General features: G+C 35.3%; 1 protein-coding gene across 1 annotated transcript; it reads left to right on the top strand.

Annotated features, from left to right (window-relative positions):
• The first annotated feature begins 1,117 nt into the window (after positions 1-1,117).
• Positions 1,118-20,952, top strand: LOC141813849 (pentatricopeptide repeat-containing protein At4g21190). Its single transcript, XM_074701841.1, has 7 exons — positions 1,118-1,375; positions 14,777-14,869; positions 15,224-15,367; positions 15,501-15,713; positions 15,899-16,109; positions 20,245-20,348; positions 20,426-20,952. The coding sequence occupies exons 1-6, from the start codon at positions 1,124-1,126 to the stop codon at positions 20,325-20,327; spliced, it is 996 nt and encodes a 331-aa protein (XP_074557942.1). The 5' UTR covers positions 1,118-1,123; the 3' UTR covers positions 20,328-20,348; positions 20,426-20,952.
• The last annotated feature ends 3,688 nt before the right edge of the window (positions 20,953-24,640 follow it).

Below are 24,640 nucleotides of genomic sequence, written 5' to 3'. Positions count from 1 at the left end.
CGTTTCTATCCTCTCAGATTTCCATTCTCAGCTAAAGGACAGGAGTAATTCGCATGCTCGAGTCATAGGACGGTTGTTAGGTCTGCAGACCTTGTCTTCTAGATGCTATCCTGTCTACTCACTTATCAGGAATGTACAGGATCTGTTTCCTCAGTTGCCTCGCACTTCCGTACAGATATCTCCCTCAGTGAGTATATAAACTCCAGGACAGGTATGAGAAAGCTCTCTGGAATCTACTACATTTCAAGCACTTCTTCTTCTTCATTTTCTATGTCTTCCGAGAACTGACTTGAGCGTCAGAGGGGCTTGCCTGAAATCCCCGACACCCGGTTAATCCGTTTGTTCAGTGTTTCCCTGCATCAAGCCTTTTTTTCTCAGCGGCGGGATCTACAGCGGTTGAGGTGACATATCTTTGACTGGTGGCTTGACCTTCTACGGTATCTAACTGGAACAATTATGAAGTTAGTGATTATTGGATGAGGAATTAATGGGTTAATGTTAAAGAGTTAGTGTAATTTGACTATAAAGATAGTTGGATATTGGTTGTTATAATTCACTTATCAAAAATTTATTTTCTCTTCCTCTTTGGAGAAAAAGTTATATATTATTTTCACAAATATTATACTTTTGCTAGGGAACATTTATTGTAACATTCAATATATTTTCTACTATCAAAAGGCCTCTTTGATTTTGTGATAACATTTTTACTCTTTTTTTTTTCAATGGAAGGCTAAAAATCATTTTTTTAACTAGTGGAAAGCTTGGTGTTTATCTTGAATAAATGTAAAATTCAGTGTCACAAATTTTGGAAAAAATCAAAGATATCTCATATGAAATAACATAATATGGCAAATTCTAATTGTTTTATTATTATAAATTATGCAAAGGAATCGAAAATTCGAGGGGTTAAGGGTAAATTTTCCATAATTATTCGTGTAGGCTCTAATATGATCAAGCCCAATTATCAGGGAATCAATCCGGCCGACAAAACATCTAACCGGCCCAATCGTATCCGATCTGCGAGCGGTTTGGAATATGGAAAAGGCAGGTAGGGTTTATCCCCGGGGGAGTTCCATGGCTGTAAGGGCGAATGCCATAGCGTTGTAGATAGCTGGGGAGAGCCATGGCTGTTGGATTGCTGATCGCCAAAGTTGCCAAGAGCATGGCTAATCACCTCCAGCGTCCCCCTCACTCTCACTTCGTTCAAACTCCGTCCGCCGCCGCTGTTTTCCGCTGCGTCGGATCCTTTCATACGACCATCTCCCATCTTTCTCACTCGTTCGATCATCGTGGCATTCCGAGTTCTGCTATTTCTGATTCCTCGCCGCGCCTTGGCCTCACTGAGTGCGTCTCCTCTAGGCTCCGTTCCGGCAAGGTCAGCTCGCCGTTTTTTATTATTTAGACACTATGTTCGAGTTGATTAATTTTTTGGGTGATAATGTTGATAAGTTTTGTGCTCAATTTTGGAAAAAAAATCGGATGCCATAAACTCAATTTTGGGGATAAGCTTCTTAGATTATGTTGGGTTTCTTAGCAGTTAAAACTGAGTCGCACGAGAAATCAACTGGTTTGTTTCGATGGTTTTACTTTTTTTTTTTTCAATGGTTTGAGCCTTCATCTCTATAGTATATAACAACTATGGGGGTGTTCACTTAGGGAATTTGTTATGGATCCAAAGGATTGCAGCACGCATCATGGATCGCGCATCAAGTGACGATGACAGGAGGTTTGAATGGCGATGGTGACAGTGACAATTAGCTTAGTGGTTTTGAGAGAGTGGTTTTCATGCTACATCAATTGTTTTTATAGAGAAAAAAGCACAAACTGTTCTTGATTGCTTGGTCTTTGCTTGACTTTTTGAGGGGTGATTTATATACCAAATATTTATATTCTTATACTAAGACTAGGCCTTCAATTGTTGTTGCTGAATCTTTGAATTTTTCCACTGAAACATTTTCCTCAAAGATCTTTTCCTCTATTGGTTAATCTGGATCTATGGTTTATTTATTTTTTTCCAAGAGAAGGTTATTGATTTAACATTCCAAGGTTGTTTCCTGTCCTTTGGTAATGTTAGTCCTTCTTACCTCTAACTTTAAGGAGATGGACTAAATCTGTATTATTTCCCACCCAATCAAATGTGTGCTTATTCCCTGCCTCAAATGGTTGAATTTCCAATTCTTCCACTAACAAAATTTGATGTTATTGTAAGAACTTAAGGGCCTTCAACATCTCTAGATGATAAGCAAAAATATGTATATGCCAAAATGAAGACAGCTTTGCTAAAGTTCAATCACCTACCTATTAAACCAAATGAACCATCGATAATAGAGCCCACCTACCTCGTGCATGGAGACAAGCACAAATTTGATGGAGCAAGATCTAAACTTAGTTGATTTCATGTTAGAGGTGGGGAGGACTTTCCCTTGTTGAATGGAGGGAGCCAATAAGTGATAACCTTCCATGGAAAAAGAGAACTGATGAGGTGTGTTTTGAGATTTAATTTTTATTTTATATTTTATTTGTCACTCACACTATTCAAAATTATAATTTATAATTAACCACAACTCCTAATTTTCATTCAGGTAGCATAATAGAGGTCCGGGTCATCTCTCTTGTGGAATCAATGATAGAGAGTTGTATTAGACTACATGGCAAGAGGTTTGTATTATTGACCTTACTTAACAAACATCCTCATTACAAATTTATTCAAACAACAACCAAATTTACAATATCATTCCCAAGTCACATAATTACAATTAAATCCAAAAAGTTAGCACAATTACAGTAAAGTACAACACTTTCACAAATTTATAATTTATTTAATTAAACATTTACAACTAAATCTAAGTTATCTAAACATCCAATTATCTTAACCCAAATCCACATTCAATTTCTACAATTCAATTCCATTTCTATTAACTTCAAAACAAGAAATAGACATGTCTCATTATCAAACAACTGTAAACATCACAGTTTCAATTAATTTTCAAATCATTAACATGGACCGGTCATTATATCAACAATTGCTTAAAGTGCACAATACAAGATGTTCAATTCAATAACCTCTAACAATAAACACATTCCATTACCAACATTCTAAACAAGAACATCATTAACTCACCATAGGATTTTCATTACCTATAACATCCAACAATAAATCACATTGTTCAATTGCCAACATTAAATAACCAAGCATGCTTTGTTATCATCAATCTCAATCCAAGAATAGATTCAACTCAAGAATGAGTTTATACAAACATCCATTGCAAAATTCAAATATGAAGCTAAACAAACACACTATGTTCCATTACCAACAACAATAAACCAACATAGCATTTCATTCCTACAATTGCAAAAGAACAGGGACAACTTCAATTCTAAAAACTCAAACAATAACATATGATCATCCTAATCCTCCTTAACTGAAGAACATGTTCAATTCCATCCCATTTCAATCATCACAGCACATGTATAATCACACACGAACAAAACAAAGGATCAAACAATGGGGGGTTTTGACAAACAATTAGACAAAATAACAAATTGATCTTCAAGGAAGAAATTCAGAAAATAGGGTTAGGTTGTTTATCCCGAATCAACTCAGAATAGAGACACACGCAAGCTTTGGTTGATTCGTGCCAACAAGAATGAAGAATCTCGCCGGAGTTGGACAAATCTGGCGGGATTTGATCGGAGAAGACAAGATCCGGATGCCTTCCTCTGCCCTAACCCCTGCCGTCGACGAATAGAACGTTAGAACGAAGAAAACACCCTTACCTCGTGTTCTCTGGTGGATGAAGGACGGTCGAAGCCGAATAGAGCTTCCCCCGCATTCGCAATCATGTTGGCGAAGTCAGTCTCTGCTTGGAGCTCCGATGGATGCGAAGGGATGGGAAGAGCTCCAGAGCTGGACCACTGTTGGAGGGCTTCCCTATTGGGCAGAATATCGTCGGCCACCCACTTGTCGGAGCTGGTCACTCTAGCGAACAATCTGCGATTGACGGGGATAAAGAAGCTGTCGCCGGAGCCGGGCCACTCTTGCAAGGACTCCTGTGGGTTGTCGACACTCGTTAACCGTAGCGATTGCCCGTTGCTGCTCTGTTGCTGATCGGGAAGGTGGATGGAGAAAGGAATGGTGAAGGGGAGCTCAGTGAAGAAGAAGATCGCGGAGAGAAGCGACAATGCCGCGATTTTTGGGAAGAAAAGACCTAGAATTGGCCGAGCCCCCTTTGCACGTTGAACTGGAATCCCTCTTTTAAACCAGATGTGAACTGGACCCTTTTTTAAACCAAACTTGAAACAGACCAGGTTTGAACAAAATCGTGAACCGGTTCGATTTTTTTCAAATTGGGGTTTTTCTTGGGGTTTTTGAATTGGTTTTCTTGGCCTGATTTCAAATTTTTGTAATTGAGTTTGATTGCAATTATCCACGAATTATTATCTTCATCCTAATTTCTTACAAAATCAAATACAACAAATTAATACCCGTTAATTACCTCAAATTAATAAGAAATAAGATGAAGACCTCAAATTAATTCAAGTTAAAGAAATAAATTAGAAACTCAATTATTGATACAGAAAAGGATCAAAACATTATGATAAAATCCTAAATTATCCTGTCCCAAAGCCACTTATCAAGAGCCCATCAAATTGAATTGACAAATTAAACTCGGATAAAAAAGAGGAAAGAATTAGAGAATAAGGTCTAGATGAAAGATGCAAAGGCTCATCTATGATCTAAAACCTAGCTTCAATAGGAAGATGCAAGACTCAGCAAATAAATCACCTCTGTACACGTCAAAGGCCAAGCAATCAAGAATAAGTTGTAATTTTTCTCTATACAATTACATGTATGGTGCAACATCAAATTAAGGAATAACAAGTTATTGATTTCTTTTCCTCTCTCTCTTCTCTTTTTAAACTTTTTTTTTCAAATCTCTATTGTCCCTCACCATCCCTCATCCTTTTTTCTCTTTTAATCCAATCAAGTCGCTGGTTTAATTTTACCTTAAACAATGCTAGTGTTGTATTCTGATTACTTCTCACCATTGTTGATACTTGCCACTTCCCTCCTCCAAAAGCTATTGCCATCATCAGTATTGTCTCCAGCCCCATTATTGTTGCCTGTGGTGGTTGATTTGTTGGGTCCATAATGGAACTTTATAATTTTCTTCAAATTTTATCAATTTTCAAGAAAATCATCATATTTAGTCTCTAGAAAATTTATTATTATATTGTACTTTATTTTGAATGTCGAATATTACAATTAACACAATGTTGCCTTTAGGACTCTAATTGCCATCAATGTATTTCTTTTTTCTGAATTCATTAATCTATACCAAATTGAAAGAACATCTAAAATTCTAATCGAATATTTGTTTCTACTTCATATTAAACAATTGTGTTTTGCGAGCATTCATTTTTTGTGTCAGTCTCGTTCTTCATCAATGAATGGAATGTTTGCAAACCTTCTTGTAGGAATCACGAGTGCCTCTAATACCACTTGTGGTTGGAGATACCCCAAGAGCCACTTATTGGAATCAACACTACGTCAACGATTACCAGTATTGTCAATCCCAATAAAATAGATTCTAGAATTTGTAGTCTAAAATGGCCCTTTCTTACCAAAATTTGATGCCTTTAAAATATGAAATCACCTTCATTTTGAACCTATTTGGTGGAATCCTCATCTCTTGTCATAGAAAAACACAAGCACAACAATAATGAGAGCAATATAATGTGGTTTATGTAAGCCTATCCAAGAATAGAAAACCAAATCTATGTGATACAAGTGGCAAAAAGTACTTTGAAACTTAGATGATCCACCGCCTACACCATGCACAATAGCCCTTTCAATCCCCCTTAAACTTTTCTCTTGACCCTGATGGAGAAAATAAGCACCTCTAGTGCACCTAGTCACTAAAAGTTCTCTCTGAAAGGACAAACCTCATCTCTACTAGAACTTTGGTATTCCAAAATGAGAAACTTGTATCCCTTCTCTTCCATCTGAAATCTTCCTAAAAGTTGCTAAAAAATAATCTAAAAATGGGTTACTGTGTTGTATAGACCACAACTACGCCTACGTGGGTGTGTACCTTGGCATTCCATTTACATTAGCATGTTTGGTTGTGCTGGCCAACATCGTTGATGGAGCCCAACACTTTTGAAATGATCTCTTGTGTGTTTAGAAAAGGAATCTTACATTGTTTTTTATACATCACTTTATAATCATCCATTGTAGATGGTTGAGAAATCTTTAGTCATGATTTAATATAATTGTCATGGTTTGAAATCTCGTATTGTGTGGGGCGAAACGGTCGAAACATATCGTTCCAGTAAATCATTGAAACTCGATATCACTCAATTCCAAGGTTTAAAATTTCAAACCATGCTATAGTTTTGGTCTTTGACCGAAGAGATACTGTTCCAGTATTGTGTTGATGCTCCGATGCAGGGTATCGGTGATAGATTGGAGGTTAAAATAGGAAGGAAATGAAACAAAGGAAGAAGATATTGTCTGTGCTGAGTGACATCAATTTCGATAATTTACCAAAATGATATATTTCAACTGTTTCTCCCGACATGGTACAAAATTTAAAACCATGCTCAGTCTTCTTTCTATGTAACATCAGCATGATATTGAAATAGTATTGTTCCAATCAAAGATCAAAACTTCGGCACGACTCGAGATTTTGAACCTTGATAATTGTATTGTAAGTATTAAAGCATCCAAAGGTGACAAATAAGACCATTGCAAATGTGTTGAAGTTGAAATATTTCGGAGTTGTTACTATTAAAATGGTTTATCACAAACCTTTTGCTTGTCATGGAACTATTGAATTGGTTGCCAGATTCAGCTCCTTTAGAACTTGCAAAAGATTTTGATTTTTTCATGGTAGATTTAAATGTTGAGGAACATGATTAAAGAGTATCCGCTTATATGTTGTAAGGTTCAACCATTTTTAGGTTTTGTCCACTTTGTTTAAAGTTTTTTCTTGCTAGAATAATATCATGAAAAAAGGAGTTGATCAATTGAAGCTATTTTATGGTCGAGGCCAATGATCTAAAACAATGAATGAAAGCCAAACATGCCCCTACATGTGTAGGATCATATATGACGCTAGAAGGGGGGGGGGGGGGGGGGGCGGTTGAATAGCGCAATAACAAAATTACAACTTAAAGCAATTTAAATGCAATAATATAAATAGTTAATTAGATTAATAGTAGCGACCATGTAAATATCTAGTAAGTAATAAAAGTAATGATTTAGAATCTAACGTTCCTATTCCATGGCCTATGGACTCGTGAGATGAGTCAACCTTCGAAAACTAGTGACTTTCTCTTTTATGAAATCTTCCAAAGGCGAAGAAACTATTTTACAAAACTTTTATAAAAGATAGGAAATAAGTGCAAGTAAAAGACTTGCAACAATTATAGAGCTTGAATGTAAAATGTCTGTGTCTCGTCAAGCTATTGTTTTTAATCGACTCAAAATCTTTCTAGTCAATTAGTGTCCACACCAATTGACTTTGATGCCTGCCAATCGACTACATTATAGAGGAACATAGGCTTAACTCTCCGATAAGCTTGATGTAGTCGACTCAATCTTCCTCATCAATCAACTCAAGCTATCCTCAATTGACTCCAATTCAAACAATTGACCTATTACGGATAAATTCTTGTTCAATGATATAATATTTTATATTTAAGATTATCTCTAGTCGATTGACTTTGCTTTAACTGACTATGTAGTTAACTAGTCGGTCTTAAGACTTGGCTTTAGTTCATAGATCACTTTGTTACATACAAAAACATTTTGTATGTTTGGAACAATGCCTTAATTGAGTGCTAAGTCAACTAAATTAACATTTCATTAGTTGACTTGAGGTTTAGTCGTCTCATCTTAGAACAAAGACTTTGTATTCACTATAAATGAATCTTTAGTCAACTGCATGGTCAACTAATCATGTATTGCTAACTAAATTGTCATCTAATCAACTCAGTATGAGATAAAACCTTTATTTGTGAGTAGTCCGTCTTGAGTCGACTTCTTTGTTGACTCTATTTATGACCCCAATCGATTGAGTTATTGACTTTGACCTCAAAATATGTATTTCTTGGTTGAATCTTTGCTCAAGTAAGAAATCTATCCAATGCCCAAAATGGTGGTTGCTCACAATCTCTCACAACTCATGCACTAAGATATTTTTCCTCCAAGACTTTTAGTGTGTTGTGTATCTCGTCGAACTAACCTTCTTGTCTAGCAACATTTGTTGCACTTATCTACCAACACTTGCTAGGATTCTCCTTTGCTAGTTATTTGGTTGTCAACCTACTTAAACTTCCTTCATCTGCTAACACCTAAATAGACTGTCCTTTCCTACTAGACTTCTCATCTACCAAATGTTTAATTAACCTGAATCACTTGAACTTCATCCATTGAATTTGGAATGTCAATACCAAGGAACTTGCACATAAACTCGACCACGGTTCGGAATCAACAGTTTGATGGTTTGAAAACATCGACCCTTAACCTTCAAAGTCGATTACAGTTCACGGTTCAGAACCTCGATTATGGTCGGGCTTATGGTTCATCATTCATGGTTATTATGTATATTTTATTTTTTTTTAAAAAAAATATTGGCTACAATGCAAAGGTGGAATAGTGCCATATTAGAAAATTCAAAGCAAATGGATTGGTTTATAAATGGAAAATTGGCTCCAATGGAAAGGTGGAATGGTATCACATTGGGAAAAATGAATGGATTGGTTTAAATTGAATCACACTAAAAAGATATTATGAATATTATTGAATGAGAGTCTCTCTTCAATGATAAAAAAATCTAGACATTTAAAAACCGCAAATTCCAATAAATATATATATTTTTAAAAAAGATACCTTGTAAACTAATGGTTCAAACCACCTATTCACAATTAATTTCGAGCCAGAATCAGACGGGTCAGTTATGTTTCCGATATGGGGATCCGGTTTGGATCTAGCCTGTGGGTGGGTCTACTTGCACACTTGACACACAACATAATAATAACAATGTGAGTCTAACATAAGCCTTTTCCAAACTTGTCAAAAAGTTATTTTGGGCATGATTGCATCAACACAAAGAGGTCGATTTAGATTACTTTTATATTAATTTTTAATTAAAATTATAAAAGGGGAGCCTTGGCGCAAGAGTAAAGTTGCTGCTATATGACTTTCAGATTACGGGTTTGAGTCGTGGAAATAATCTTTTGTAAAATACAAGGTAAGACTGCATATAATTGATCCAATGTGGTCCAACCCTTCCCCTGTACCCCACATTGGCGAAAGCTTGGTGCACTGGGCTGCCCTTTTTTCAAATTAAAATTATTGTTTAATATATTTTATTTAATAAACATATGTATACTGATATATTATTTATAGTTTAGTAATTTATATTTAAGACATATAGAATTTTTATTTGTTTTTGATGTGGATATTTTGTTTTCCTTTAGTTCTTGAGCCCGGCATGATCTGCACATTTGTCATATTTGCTATGTATCAAAAACTCATAAATTTGTGCAAACAAATTTATTGACAATTTTGTACTTTTATATTTTTATCTGAAATTATTTTTTATTTGCAATTATAATATTACACTATTATGTTTATGGTAGTTTAAATATTAATATGTGTCACTGACTGAGTTTGATTGAACTAGTTAAGTCTAATTCAAGAATTGAATCAAATAGGCCAAGAGTTAACTCTATAAATGTGAACAGAAAGTGATTTTTGTTAATTTAGTAAAAACTGTTTAGTTTTTAGAGAAGAGGAAAATCATTTCCCCCTATTTAAGCTATCACCAAAAAAATTCTCCCTGATTATTGAGATTTTTTGTCAACCAAAAATAAAAAAAAGCAGAAAATATTTTCTTGAAGTCACATTGAAAAAGTAATTTCATTGATTTTCCCTTCATAAATAAAAAATTTGATTGAACCATTGTGCTATACTACATCTGTATTTTGTCCATTTTTCTTCCTTTGTAATTGTTAGAATATTATAAATAAGCTGGGACGATTTGGTGTCTGTTAGAATATTGTAAATATAGCTAGGGATGATTTGGTATCCTAATTTGTATTTTACCTAAAATACAAATTAGTCCTTAGAATAGAATCTTGATTTACTTCCTAGAATAGAGTCCTAATTATAAATAGGGTTTACCTCTTGTAATATTTTATGAAGAATTCTTTTGTGACATAACATGGTATCAGAGCGAGGTTAGAGAAAAAACAACCTATTCATCATCGCGCGACTCTTCTCTTCGACGTCTTCCTCACACACCGAAACCCTTTGTCGTCCCTGCGCACCTCTAATCGCAATCAACCTGAGCGAAGCCGACGCTTTCTTGGAGGTTCGCCGTCCAATCTCCTATCCTCGCGAGCACTAGGAAGAGAGGCGGCATACGTCGCGACTCCTCAACGCCGCCTTCCGCCGTGTGCCGATTCTTCACAGTGTGTTCTCCTCCGGCGTCTGTTCCTGACGTCGTCGACTGAGCTTTGCTCTCTTCTCTCTTCATGGCTACCTCCGTCACTCCGAAGTCGGATATCCCAATCTTTACCAACCACATCATTGCACCGCTCTCTTCCGAGCTGTTGGATGGTAAGAACTACTCCTCTTGGAACTCTCACATTGAGCTTTGGCTTGTTGGATAGCGTTATGAGACACATCTCACCCAAAGCGAAGAGGATATTCAAGTTGCCGATCGTCCTCTGTGGAAAAAAGTTGATGCTCAGTTGTGTTGTATTATCTGAGCCGTTGTATTATCCGAGCCACCATATATCTATCTCTTATGGATGTCTTCCGCACTCATAAGACCTGCAAAATTGTTTGGACACAAGCTCAACAACTCTTTCCAAACACCTCTCGGCGACTCTATCAAGTTTGTGAAGATCTCATGACCATCCTCAGTGTCCATCAGATTAAGAATTCTATGTCAACTTATCTGGGATCGGTCTCTAACCTTCTTTGTGACTTCAATATAGCTAGGGGTGATTTGGTATCCTAATTTGTATTTTACCTAAAATACAAATTAGTCCTTAGAATAGAATCTTGATTTATTTCCTAGAATAGAATCCTAATTATAAATAGGGCTTACCTTTTGCAATATTTTATGAAGAATTCTTTTGTAAAATAACAGTAATATATAGCTTCCCATGATTCCTTGTTTCCATTTAGTTTCAAGTCTGATTGGCATTCTGGCATTACTTGTGGGTTTGCCTTGTTATAGTAATGCCAACTCACAACATCATTTTAGCTTCTCAAATTCAAATTTCAATAAATAAACATTTGCTCTTGCCTAGTAAATCAATCTATTTAATGATGGCAACCAAATGGATGCACTTGTATGTCATTCAAATTATGTATTTTGTACTTAAAATTTGATATGTCAACAGATGTTCAAAATACAATTTATACTTGTTTGTCACCCAATGGGTGAGTTGATTCCCAATATAAACAAACATATAGACGTTATCATCATGAAGTTGTGTTAGCGCTACATGTATCTTGTCTTTCATTGAGCTTTATGCTATATATTTCACCATTAATATTTTTCTCTTAAATCATTTTTAATTAGATTGAATAGAGTGGTAGTGCCTTTGGTCTCCTTTTACCTTTACTTGAACTTTATATTAATGCAAGGATGCCCTAAGCGGTCATGACCATGATGTTTTGATGTGTTTGGCAAAAAGTTTAAATTAGGTTTGCCTTTGGTACTGTTGTGTGTATGAAGTTTTGCAGGGACTAAGTAAGATGCACATGAAACTGACGGAGCTTGTAATTCGATGAGGTCGAACTGTGTTTGTTGATTTGACACAGCCAATTTGGTGTGACTTGACAAGGTCAAGTTTGTTTGTTAATGCACCACCAAGTTGTTGTGACAAGGTAGAGTTGTGTATGTTGACTTGGTGCAGCCAAATTGGTGTGGCTTGATGACTCAAGTCTGTTGGAGATTAGCATATGACAAGGAGCATGATACTGGTATGATAAAGCTAATGACGTTTGTTACTTAACGAGGTTGAGTCAAGATTAATAATTTGGTGCAACTAAGTTGGTTTTGCTCAATGACTTAGAGATCAACTTGAGTTAGGTTTGCAGCTTTGATAACAGTCACAAGAGGTGAACTATGTAGGTGATGTATCAAAGGATAAAATGTGGAGCGAGTTGAGGGTTTGATACATCCAAGGGCTGAGGACCTTAAGGGAGATGTACTCTTTGGTGACATAAAGATGTAACAAATTGAACACATCTTGATGTGATGTGGGAAATTATGAGAGAACTAAAATATTGGGTGTTTTGGGTAGATTTCTATGTAGGTGTGAACTTGACCAAGAAACTGGGTGCTTCAGGGTCATAATCACTGATCTAGTCAATTGAAGGCTAAATTAATTAACTGTAGACATTCTGCTCACAAAAAGAAAGGTAAGGTTACATTTTGAATTGAGGCAACTGAAAGTTATTTTAGTTTATTTCAGTTGACTGGACTCAGTTTAGTTGATTGATAAGTTTGAATTTTTGAAACTAAGAACCTTTGAGGGGGTTCTTATCTAGTTGAGTAATTGGGATGGATTTTAATTAAATAGAATTGTGTTTAGTCTATTGAAGACAAGAATTTTGTGATCAACTTTTCAGTTGACTAGTGAGGTTTAAGTTGACTTGAATTAAATAAAACACTTGGAAGTAAATTTATCAAAGCAAGGGTTGAAGACTATAAATACAGCTCAATCAATTTCAACAAGGCTATCATTCTGAAGCATTTCCACAACTCCACTTTGTATTTTATTACTGTCTTTTGTTGTATGTTTAAGCTCTTAATCTCTTTATTCAACTGTGGTTTCTCGTATTTTATCTTATTGCAAAGAACTATTCCGTGCGAGGTTTTTCCACCTCTAGTGAGAGAAAGATAGTGAGGAATTGGGGGGGGGGGGGGTTAACTCTTCTCAAGAGTCTATAGGCCGTGGAGTAAGAATTGGAGTTTTGGACCACGTAAATTCTATTATGTTAAAGCTTGAATTTTTGTCTCAAACCTTTACTATTTCTTTTGTACTTAATTTGTTTTATTTGTCTTTGCAAAGAACATGCAAGAGAAAAATATTTTCCTTTTTTGAAGTAAAACACTATTCAGCCCCTCCGCGCTCTAGCTCTTCGGTCTTTCGATCCTCACATCAATGCTCTAATCAACTCAACTTATCTAAATATATGGTTTATTGGTTGTGTTTGAGTGAATCACCTTTAGATCTAACTTTAGATCTAGACACATTTGCTTTGAGTATTAATATTTTTATTTTTTTCTTGCAACCTGGTATATTTATCTTAGGATTCTTCCATTTGCCACATTAACTTTTTGTATGGACTATTTCTTTAATTATCCAAAACCATGATTCACAAAGTATAGATGGCAAATCACACAATATTCCGAACTTCTTTTTTTGTTCTACCATCCACTTGTTATGTTATTGGTGTTAGCTTTGTCAATTTCTAGTTGTTGGATAATGAACCTAATATCCATCCTTTTAAAATATTTTCTTATTGTTCTACATTTCATATGTTCAATTTAGTTATGCTTAATTTAAAACATTTAGGCCAGGTTTGGGAACTAAAAAATTTTCAATTTACAGTTTCTGTTTTGGTGGAAAATAAAAAGAAATAAAGAAATGTATTTGGCATAAAAGTAATCATCAAAACTGAAAAATAGCCGTCAAAAGTTTTTAAAACTTTTTCTTCAATTTGTCCAATTTAATTACTAATTATAAAGATTTTTATAAATTATTTCCTATTTTTCTAAAACTGCCAATGTGATTGACAATAATGAAATTATCTCAAGTTTGATAATCATTTTTTCCTTTGCTATCCATTTACATGTATTACGAATTATTTATACTTTAGTATACAAAAGTAGATATATAAATTGTCATATGGAATAAAATAAAATGATAGTTAATGTGTTATTCTTTTGGCCTATAATACTTTCATTTTTTATTTTAAATTTTTTATTAGTGGCATTATCAAGAATAAAAAACTTGATAATCAACCATTCTTGGTTAATGAAAATAAAATTTAAATTTATATCACATATTTATAATTATATATACACATATTCTCAAGAATATGCCACTGAAATATATCACTTTTCTCTTCTACCAAATAACATGTCATAATTTTCAACTGTACTTTGAGTTGATCTAGCAAACATGTTTATAAATTTTTAGTGTCTGAAAATTGAAATACATTTTTGTTTCTTGAAAATTTCTTTTTATTCAATATAAAATTTCAAAAACATTTTCCCTCCAAGTAGGACCTTAGTTTCTAAAGCTAATAGTACTTATTTTTGTATATATTTTTCCTTCGAACATTATATTTATTGATATTTGAGAAGGGAAGTAACTCTATCTCATGTGTTTAGGTGGATATGTTTTGATTTTGGTTATTGAATGAAGGGTAGTCTTGTTCATATTAAGATTCTAGAATTTTGTATTTTTTATTATAATATTTTATGAAACAAATTATTATACTTTTCCTAAAACTTAAACAGTGAGTGAAACTACTATTGATGTTATTTCCTAGATCCTTGTGTCACTTTTCAACCAAACACAAATTATGTACCAGTAAGTACCCATTATTTGTTTCTTGACAATATGCCATGAGACAACATGTCAGATAATGGTACATATGTTTTTTTATAGTTTAATTGAATGAATAATTATTTGAAAATCATCTGCTGACAGCAAGACTTATAAAGTGCAGGATTTGCAAAATTCAAATTCCAAGAATGCAATGGAGTCAAATATAGGGAAGAACATCTCTATTGCAGAGAAACGAAAATTCCTTGTTAATACAGTATGTGATTTTCTTACTTTTCTTTTGATAATAGTTATGAAGGAATAAGTTCCAACTAAAAGCTTTGTACAAATTGGTTCACAAGTAATCAAAAGCTTGAAATAAGCAATTGTCCTTACCAATAATGATATGAATAATGAAATTTCCATTCTTTAAGTACTGTTTAACAAAGTAATTCTTACAGTATAACATCTCCCAGGGTGACTTTCCTGTTTAAAGTTTGAGCAATTAAAATCGGAGTATTTTTGTTCCATGAGGAGCTATAGTTATCTTTCTATTCATATATATTGGTAAAAATGTTAAATTTCTCTAGCATATCACATGTGTCACATCTACTTAGTTATTCTTTCCTAGCTTCTGACCCTTCAAGAATCCAAAGAAGCTGTATATGGTACCCTTGATGCTTGGGTGGCATGGGAGAATGACTTTCCATTGACTTCACTCAAAAAAGCTATTATTGTTCTTGAAAAGGAGGAACAGTGGCATAGAATTGTACAGGTATTTTTATTGAAGCACTCTAGTGTTTTTAATTGAAGCCTTGTTATTATTGTACTATTTTAGCATTTTTTTATTATTGTACATCCATTTTCAGCTTGCAGTATTGAATTAGATCAACTATGATCTTCTTTAGGTGATAAAGTGGATGTTGAGCAAAGGTCAAGGAACAACAATGGGTACATATGAGCAACTAATTCGTGCATTAGAAAAAGACAACAGGGCCGAGGAAGCTCACAGAATTTGGATGAAGAAAATCAGCCATGATTTGCATTCAGTTCCTTGGCGGTTTTGTGATCTTATGATTTCAATTTATTATCGTAATAACATGCTGGAAAGGCTTGTAAAGGTACACTTTCTTGACATATACCCATTGACAAATAGGTATTTACACAGTATTTAAATTGTTTTCAAGATTTTATTCAGAACGTTGTATAATCTGAACATAATTTCCTTTTGATGTTTTGAGTTGATTATGGAGTCAAATAATTCCAGAAATTCACATTTCCTCTTTATGCTATTCCAACTGTGCAGCTTTTCCAGTCACTTGAGTCATTTGGCAGGAAATATCCATCTAAATCAATCGTCAGGAAGGTAGCAGATGCATATGTAGTCCTTGGTTTATTGGAGGAGAAGAACAAGCTGCTGGAAAAATATAATAAATTATTCAGTGAGGAGTCTGATCAAACTTCCCGAAGCTTTCGAAAATCCAAAAGAACCAAGGGAAAGGATGAAAAGAGAACAGGTATGCTGCAACTTTTGATTTTGTTGTCCACAACGAAACATCTGAGTTTCATAATCTTAATTGTTACAGCTGGTTAGGTTAGAAACCAAAAAAAGGAAAAATTGTTTAAACATGTCTATATTCTGCATATTTTCACAAATTGCAGGTTGTCTACTCCTTCCTCTGGTTGCAAAAGTTCCATTTCACAAAACGAGTATAAGTGGTGTGTATGAATTATATTCAGTTTGTTAGTGTTTAATTGAAGTTTCATGATGCAAGATACCATTCACCACAAAGTGACAGGCCATTTGGGTAATGTGCTCTCCCATATAAGCATATATCCTCTGGAACAGAAGTAATAGGAGACTAGAGAATTGTGCTTACCTTCTCAGTGTGTTTTGCAATAGAATGTGTTCTTGCATTCACATCTCACTGTAAGGAATCTGTATAGAACACATAGTATTACAAGTTTTAGTTATATTTACTAATCAATATGTACCTTAAAACCAATGCAGTGTACGTTTCTCTCTCTAGATTTTACAGAGGCTTTGTTGATAGTGAGACCTGCTGGAACTTTGATCCTACCTCAAACCTTGATTTTGGGTGGTGGACTAGAGGAGATTAAGGTGATAGGAGTCAGTGGTTCTATGGTCAGAGTTATGTTGAGTTTTCTTGAATTGGATTAAGTTTGGTTGATTCAGGTGGAGATTGGCAAGCCATTCAATTTTGCCAAGCTCAAGGCGACTTGTTTGAGGTGGACTAGGCCAGACTCCCAGGCTTCATGATCAATGTCTTATGAGATGGTGTGAGTCAGGTGGTTCTCGAGGGCAAAATTGACTTCAAGGAAATTGGCGGGTTTGACGTGGCATGAGTGTTTGTGTATTATTAGCCAAAGTGAGATTTGAGATGTCTGAGGTGGGGAAGATTTGTCATCTGTTACTTTGTTGAAAACTTGAGCTGATATTTCTAGTCAATAATAAGATGACACTTTTTGTGGCTTTGACCCCTCTTTTATAGGCCTTAAAATGAGTTCCCAAACTAATGAGAAACTACCACAACAAAGCTTTAATGCGATCTTGCCCACATTATTTACTCCAAAGTTTAAAATTTTGAGCTACGCTGGAGTTTCAATTTATGATCGGTATCGTATTGTGCTGTGCCGATATAATTTCAATACTTTTTTAAATATAAAATATATTAATTAAAAATATTTTTATTAATATTTGATTGTTGTAAATGCTTATTATTGAGTTATATTTCAAATGTAATGTTGACTTTAAGTTTTAATATTATCTCATAAAATATTTAATATTTATTTAGTAAAAATCAATTTAAGTTAAATTAAATCAAATTTATATAAGAATAATTTAGTATATCATTAGTAGTATATTTTATAAAATTAGAAATTATATTATATTTAATTTTTTTTCTATTTCTTAATAATCTATTTCCTATCTTGTGAAAAAGGATAATCATTTTAAGGTGAAAGGGTTATTTTTTCCTATATTTATCAGTACTGTAAATGACGGTAGGTGGTGGCGGGGCGGTCAGTGACTGTCTACCGCCTCGGTGGCGGTTGATTTATTTATTTATTATTTTTTATACATAATATTATAAATAATCATCATTTTTATGTAATATATGTAATTAAATTATGTTTATGCATAAATAAACTTCACACAATTTATACAAGGTATAAATAAATGTATAATTGCAACTAACAAAATAATTAATAAAGATTCATCACTATATTAATATTAAAAAAGTATATAATTACTTTTATCAAAATCTAAGTTTAAAATTCAATGTTTCAATCCAACATGGCAATAAGCCAACAATGACTAGACTAAACATAACTAATCTTCTAAATCATCTACACATGCACCATCAACTACATCCATAATCCTCTCATCCTTGGATTCAAAATCAACATGGTCTTCATTCTCCTTCTTCGATGTATCTAGATCCTCATAAGTTCTCTAATGGGGATGTCCTTGCACGTCTCCTTGGTTGTAGCACTTCATCCGCTCCCGCAGGTCTTCGCCACCATTCTCCAAGTAAGTCTCGAACCCGGTTCAGTGGCGGCAACAAGCAGCGATGGCGGTGGGGATGGTTCTAGATGGAAGGAGGTGGTTTGTGAGTGACTTGGTGGGTTGGTGAAGTTATTTATGTTTTGGAAGAGAGAGAAAGTGCATTAATATATTTAGGATTTATTAAATTTTGTTGATTTTGATTGTCTCACCAGCCTTGTCTCATCTTTGACTGCCTAAGGCAAAGGCGGTGCGGTTGATGCTCGCCTCCTGCCTTGGTGGCCACCTCGGCTACCAGTCAGAACACTGATATTTATCTTGTAAAGAGATAAGTAGAGAGAAAATTAACCATCCTTAAGGGGTTTTTTATCTTTATTTTTCCTTTTGTACGGAGGGAAAAAATAATAGACAAAAGAGTAAAAAAAATTAACAAGGAAGAAAAAAGTTAATGAATAAAAGAAAGAAAAAAATTAAGACGTAGGAAAAATTAATAAGGGAGAGGATATTAGCTGTTAAAAAATAAAATTTTTTAAACTAAATATAAAAAAAAAGGCCGCGAGATCGTGGTAGCGCCCCCCCCCCCCCCCCCCCCCCCCCCCCCCCCCCCCCCCCCGGAACCACGTGGAGGTCACGACAACCTCTATGAGTCGTGGTGGCCCGCGGTGCTAGGCGGCAAGGGAACGACAAATTCACCTGTGCTGCCCGACGCGGTACAAAATTTCATTTCATGATTTACTCCCCTCCTAGTTAGATTTCACATTGTAGAATCTGACATGAAGTCTTTATTGATTTCCTTGTCATTTCCATTTCCTAAGATACCTCTTGACTATCACCTCCTTGAGGTATCCCACCCCTATGATCTTTGCCTTCCTTTGCATGATACCTAGCTTTATAAGTAGAGTCATTAGCAGAAAAATTTCATTGTTTACATTCTGCTATTTTTATGGTCTTTCGGTCTACCTAATTGTGCCCACCGTCCTTTGATCAAGCAACATTTACTTTGGCCAAACTACTTCACTTTTGTACCCAGAGCTTGACCTTGACTGAACTCAATTCAGAATCTCTTCAGGCCAATATGCCACACTTAGTCCAAGATGAATCAACAAGGCTTCATTGAGAGAAGGTTAAATCCTCCACTATCACCAAGTTCAAACTTGGGAAGGTTAGGTTGAAAGTATAGAACTTTTCTTTTGCATTCTGCCCCAGCAGATAGAGTCCTTATGCCTCCAGCCAATTGAGTCATCATCTTACAATAATTCCTTGATACTAGTATCTGAGTTCCTCTTCGCTCTCTGATTATTCAATTATTTGGCATTTGGAACTTGACATTTAGTCAATTTTCCCCAAACTCTCAGCGTCACTTGGTAGTCCACCTAGCTGAAGGGCTACTTTTTAAAAGAAGTCATTGACGATGCTCTGTCGCAGCAGTTGTCAAGTCTACCTTGTTTGAGGATGCTCCAATATATCACCTCATGTTGGGTGGAAAGCTAAGGGCATCCCAATCTTGATCAGAAAGTAAACATTTTTCTTATCTTAAATTTGTTGTGACTGATACCTACTAATGGTATTTTCCACACATCATCCTGAATATTCTGGGTAACAGCTACAAGACGCTAATAAGTTAACTGATTATCAGTTCATCCACCATGTCGTAGGATTTGGAGGTTCTGTAGTTTTGAATCTCATTCCCAATTGCCTTATCCACTTCATTAGTTTACTAATGCAATTTCCTTTTTCCCTAATTCTGTAGATATGGACATAAACTTCATTGGGCACTTTAGGAAGATTCCCCTGAGAAATCCCTTGAATATTTCCCCAAGATGCACACTGCTATTGATATTACTGAAACAAGTCTCCATAGGGACATAGCTACTGCTTCTCTTCCGAAGTTCACCTAGACCTCATCATTTTCTTTAATTTTTAATTTGCAATGTGATATTATGATAATCTATTTTGTAAAGAAATAATCATTTTGCTAGTTTGTGGGAATATTAGCTTGCATTTACCTTTCGTAAAATCTGTATCTGTGCCTTTGAAATATAGCACCTTACAAAATGCATAGGAACCGATATTGGATATAGTGGACATACCAAATGCTTCCTCAACTAAATCCATTTTTCCTTCAGGGGTGGAAACTTGCGTTGCTGCAGAAGCTTCAACACAAATTGATAGTGGGCCGTCAGATGTAGAAATTGATTCTATGCTTTAAAATAGTGATACAGCTGCAGAGGTGAATTTTTCTCTCATCACAATTTTCTCTTAATTTTTTTCTACTATTCCACTCCATTGTGGGACTATCTGCTGCAGATTGCAAGAATTTAAGAAGAATATAGAGCTGTACATCTCTTTGTGCATTCCTAAATCAAATTCAAAGATCAAGTTTTGCACTGTCCCTACACCACCAATTATGCTCAAAATTGGGCGGCAGATTGTCCTCACCTCCAAAATTTTCATAATGGAGAACCTCAGCCTTCACCTTGATTATTTGGCTCCTGCGATGTAACGTTTCTTCAAAACCGTGTGGCAACTACATGCAACTTGTAACCAACGCCGTAAGTGTGCAAGAGGTCAAATGATTATTTGGACTCGTCATGTCTTTTTTGTTTTGCAGATCGTCTGCTTTTAGTAGAATGATAGGCAAAAAGCCATCTCTCTGAAGAAATATGAAATAAGAGACCATCAATTCTGAAGAGAGTATTTTTCAAACAGCTTGAGCATAGATTGCAAGCATCTGTGGGAACTATTTATAACGTTATATTGCTACTTTGGTCGATGGAAACGTCCTATGCTATTACATTATATAAAGAATTTGAATGACAGTGATATGTTTTTTTTGTTGGTCCATTGAGATATCAATTTCTTCAAATTTGAGATTTCCTACCATATTGCATGTTAATATTCTCCTGCTTGTAGCTTTGATTGCTAATAGATCAACACTAATGCGTTCTTATGTGCATGAATTGCTCAGCAGTAGATCGCTGAAGCTCATTTGTATCTCTTGAGATTAACTTGATGGAGGTATAAGTTGAGGCTGCACCGTATTGCACCTGACAAAAAAGGTTAATCTGTTTTATTTTTCATTCTTCTCTGAAAAAAATAGATTTATAGGCACAAGACAAACCAAAGGTATGCAGCAGAAGTGCACAAGTACATGGGTTGCACACAAATAGATAAGAAAATGTATGAACATAAAGCGACACGAGGAGCATAGGCTTGCTTGCATGGCAGACAATAGCGCCCTGCAATCTACACAACAAGCCGTATATTGTTGCAAGAAGATGATAACACTTACCTAAGTGTTTCTTCATTGTCTGCTTAAAAAAAAAAAGATAAATCCCAATCAATCTCATAGATTCAATCCCTGGGGTGGTCAGTTCGGTTTCACGGAAGTTTTTCACCGACCATCAAGGTAAATCGGGAACCGCATACGACAGCCAATCTAGATGTCCAGCATCCTTTGATTGCGTTCCTCATTTGGAAGAAAATTCTTGCAAATACGCCGTAGCTGGGGATCGAACCGTGGGTCCCTGGATCACAACCCGGATATCCTACCGTTGTACCATTGCCTCGGGGACTTCATTATCTGCTTTAAGATCTTTTGGAAGGGAAGTAAATCGATACCGAATAGTCTCTTAGATAGGAGAAATTAATTCCCGAATGGCATGCATCTGTGAGAATTTAAACTTTGTTTCATTATTGTATATCTACCATTTACGTATCAACGTGATTATGCTCATCAGAACTAGAGCCATGCAACCACGTGGCAGCTTAGGTGGTAGGTTCACAGGATAACCTGCACATAGTAGGCCCGTAGAAAATACTAAGAAATTAACAATTTTGATAGAGCAAATGTAAGAAAATAATTGACGAATGTGCTAGTTTATATCCGTGGGTAAGTTTTGGACAAAATTAAATTATGTGATACTTATTGATAAGATGGGTCAAGTGTATATGTATAAGTTACTTATGGTTGCAAGTGTAACATCTAAAGTGTTAATAAATCAAGAATGATTGAATACTTTAAAAGGAAAAAATATTTGCCAAACGAGAAAGAACTAGAAGTAAGATTTCTCAACGGTTCAAGATCTATAAATTTGGTCTGCGGTAGGTTAGATTAAGTACAGATTAAACCTTAGAATTGGCTTAATCAATTTGAACAATTGACTAAATATATTTCTCACTCGATTAAAGCTTGAGTTGATTAATCAATTGCTCAAGATAAATAAAAAAGGTATAGAACATTTCTATTCGCCTATATTTGTAACTCAATTGATCAATCAATCAACTGATACTTTGAGTAATTGACTAATATTATTTTAAGTTGACTCAAGAAACTATTTCACTGTTATAATAGGATGATTAATTGTTGATACGATTGATAATATAAAAATTTCTATAAGAATAATTTACTGATGGAGCATTAAGTCAACTAATGGAGTAGTTGAGTAATTGCAATTGAACAATTAGCTATTATAATGGTGGTGATCTGAAGCCTCATAGAAGATCAATTGATTGATGACTAATATAGTCAATTGATATGATTGATAAATTATTGCACGACAAAGAATAATCAATTGGAAGCTCAACACTGAACCAATGTAGAGAAGATATTTTAAGATTTGGATGAAGTCTTGAATAAAGGCTAGATATATGGAGTTAGAAGGCTACGAAATGAATAAATCCAAGTGCTTGTGCTATATTATTTTCTCAAATATTTGCTCTATTCTCTTACTCTACTTGTAATACTTCTCTTGTGCTTATAGTTTCACTTGTAAAAAGAAGTATTATAAAGGGGTTTTCCACATTTAAAAAGTAGCTAAGAAAGAAAAAAAAATAGTGGATTTTCATGGAGTGACCCATTCAAGGGTTATAGACTATGGAGCAGGAATTAGGGACTACCAAATTATATAAATACTCTTGTTTCTATTGTCTTTATAGTTGTTTTCATATTTATGTTTTTTGTTTGTATTTGTGTTATCTTTTTTTGCTGCAGACTAACCCTATTGTAAAGTTACGATCAACTATTTGTTGGTTCCGGTAGCTCCGGGGATGATGTCGCAAACTGATATGGATCGTCAAGGCTAGTGTTCGACACTATCTCCGTAAACGATATTGCTCTGCTACGGTGTTAACGGATAGCAGCAATTCGTTCCCAAGATACAACGACGAACGTCTCGGAATAGTAGCACTTCAAATTCTGAGACCAGCGAACCTTCTCGTAGGCTTTTTGGACTCCTAATGCACTAGATGAAATGAATACACAAAGAAGAGTAGAATCGATGAAATTTCCAATCTAGAGGGATCTATTTATACTAAGTGAAGAAGTTGAATGAGTGGATGTGACCCTTGGACAAGGTCAATCTGGACTGTCCGATCTGGAGGGTTGTAACTCTTCATATAACCCTCTTAATCTCATCCATCAGATCTGAAGGGTTGTGACCCTCAGATCTCTCCTCTGGTCAATAGCCGTCGGATCTGGATCTAATGATCCATTTGATCTGACGCTTCAGATCAGGTCTCATCCCAGCGGTCAGATCGTGACTCTTCACGTTCGAACGCTCTAGATCGCAACACATGCAATCCATCACACTTCTTTGATCAACGGTTGCCATCCGTTGGCTCAGTCAGCAATCTAGGTCATCTCTCTTAGCCCACGTGGATGCCACATAGGCACTGCCACATCACATGAGTTCCTGACACGTCACCCGAGTGTCACGTAGGCACTGCAATGTCATCTGGAGCATAAATTTAAGCTCCTCAATGCTCCTCGAAGTGCAAAGTGCGCCTCCAAAGTCCCCATTACGCATGTGCGCACGTGCGCACGTGGCAGGTGGCGGGCTCACAGGTGCAAGCACCTGCTCGCCCTTGAGAAGAGAGCACTTGGTCTTTTTGTGTTAACTCCATTAACACAACATCATTAATAAGGAAAGAAAATACATCAAAAATTTTTGATGTGGAACTATTCCCAATGCATTTCCTTATATATAATATTAATTAATAATTAATATTATTCGGGCTGAATTTAAACAATTAATTTCTCATTCACCTTTAATCGATTTTGAGTAAATTAATAGTCTAAATCTATCTACGCGAAACATAGATTTCAATTTTGAAGTCAATTACGACTTTCATCAATTGATGGCATTCCGATTTTCTCATAAAATTGTATTGGTCCATTAAGGCCCCAATATCCAACAATCCCCCACATGAATGGAAATTAATGCAATGCATGTATGCATGCTAACACTTTATAAGATCCAACCGATAAGTCACTGCATCGGGAGAGGTAGCTTGTGACTTTGAACATTCCGTAGTGGAATGCTATCGAGTATACTAGGCTACGCAGTAAACGTGATGTCTTGAACTGCTCAGCTGTTAGTATATACTAAGACAATAACACCTACATAGAGACCTATCTCACCTACTTTAGGTTTTCATGGTTGGTTCTGTTTCGGCCATGGACACCATCTTGGATTCATGAGTGTTTCATTGAAGCGGCCTGTCTTCACACTCACATAGGTG

This window comes from Curcuma longa, chromosome 20 (genome assembly GCF_044706935.1).
Source record: "Curcuma longa cultivar G26 ecotype Majalengka, Jawa Barat chromosome 20, ITB_CL_G26_1.1, whole genome shotgun sequence".
In the NCBI taxonomy this organism is placed as follows: Eukaryota; Viridiplantae; Streptophyta; class Magnoliopsida; order Zingiberales; family Zingiberaceae; genus Curcuma; species Curcuma longa.
This window is presented reverse-complemented; position numbering and strand designations above follow the sequence as displayed.

Coding starts and splice junctions, on each gene's coding strand:
- LOC141813849 (XM_074701841.1), top strand. CDS start 1,124: ATGGCTGTTGGATTGCTGATCGCCAAAGTTGCCAAGAGCATGGCTAAT. Junction 15,714..15,898: donor TGCTGGAAAGGCTTGTAAAG/GTACACTTTCTT, acceptor CCAACTGTGCAG/CTTTTCCAGTCACTTGAGTC. Junction 16,110..20,244: donor AAAGGATGAAAAGAGAACAG/GTATGCTGCAAC, acceptor TTTTTCCTTCAG/GGGTGGAAACTTGCGTTGCT.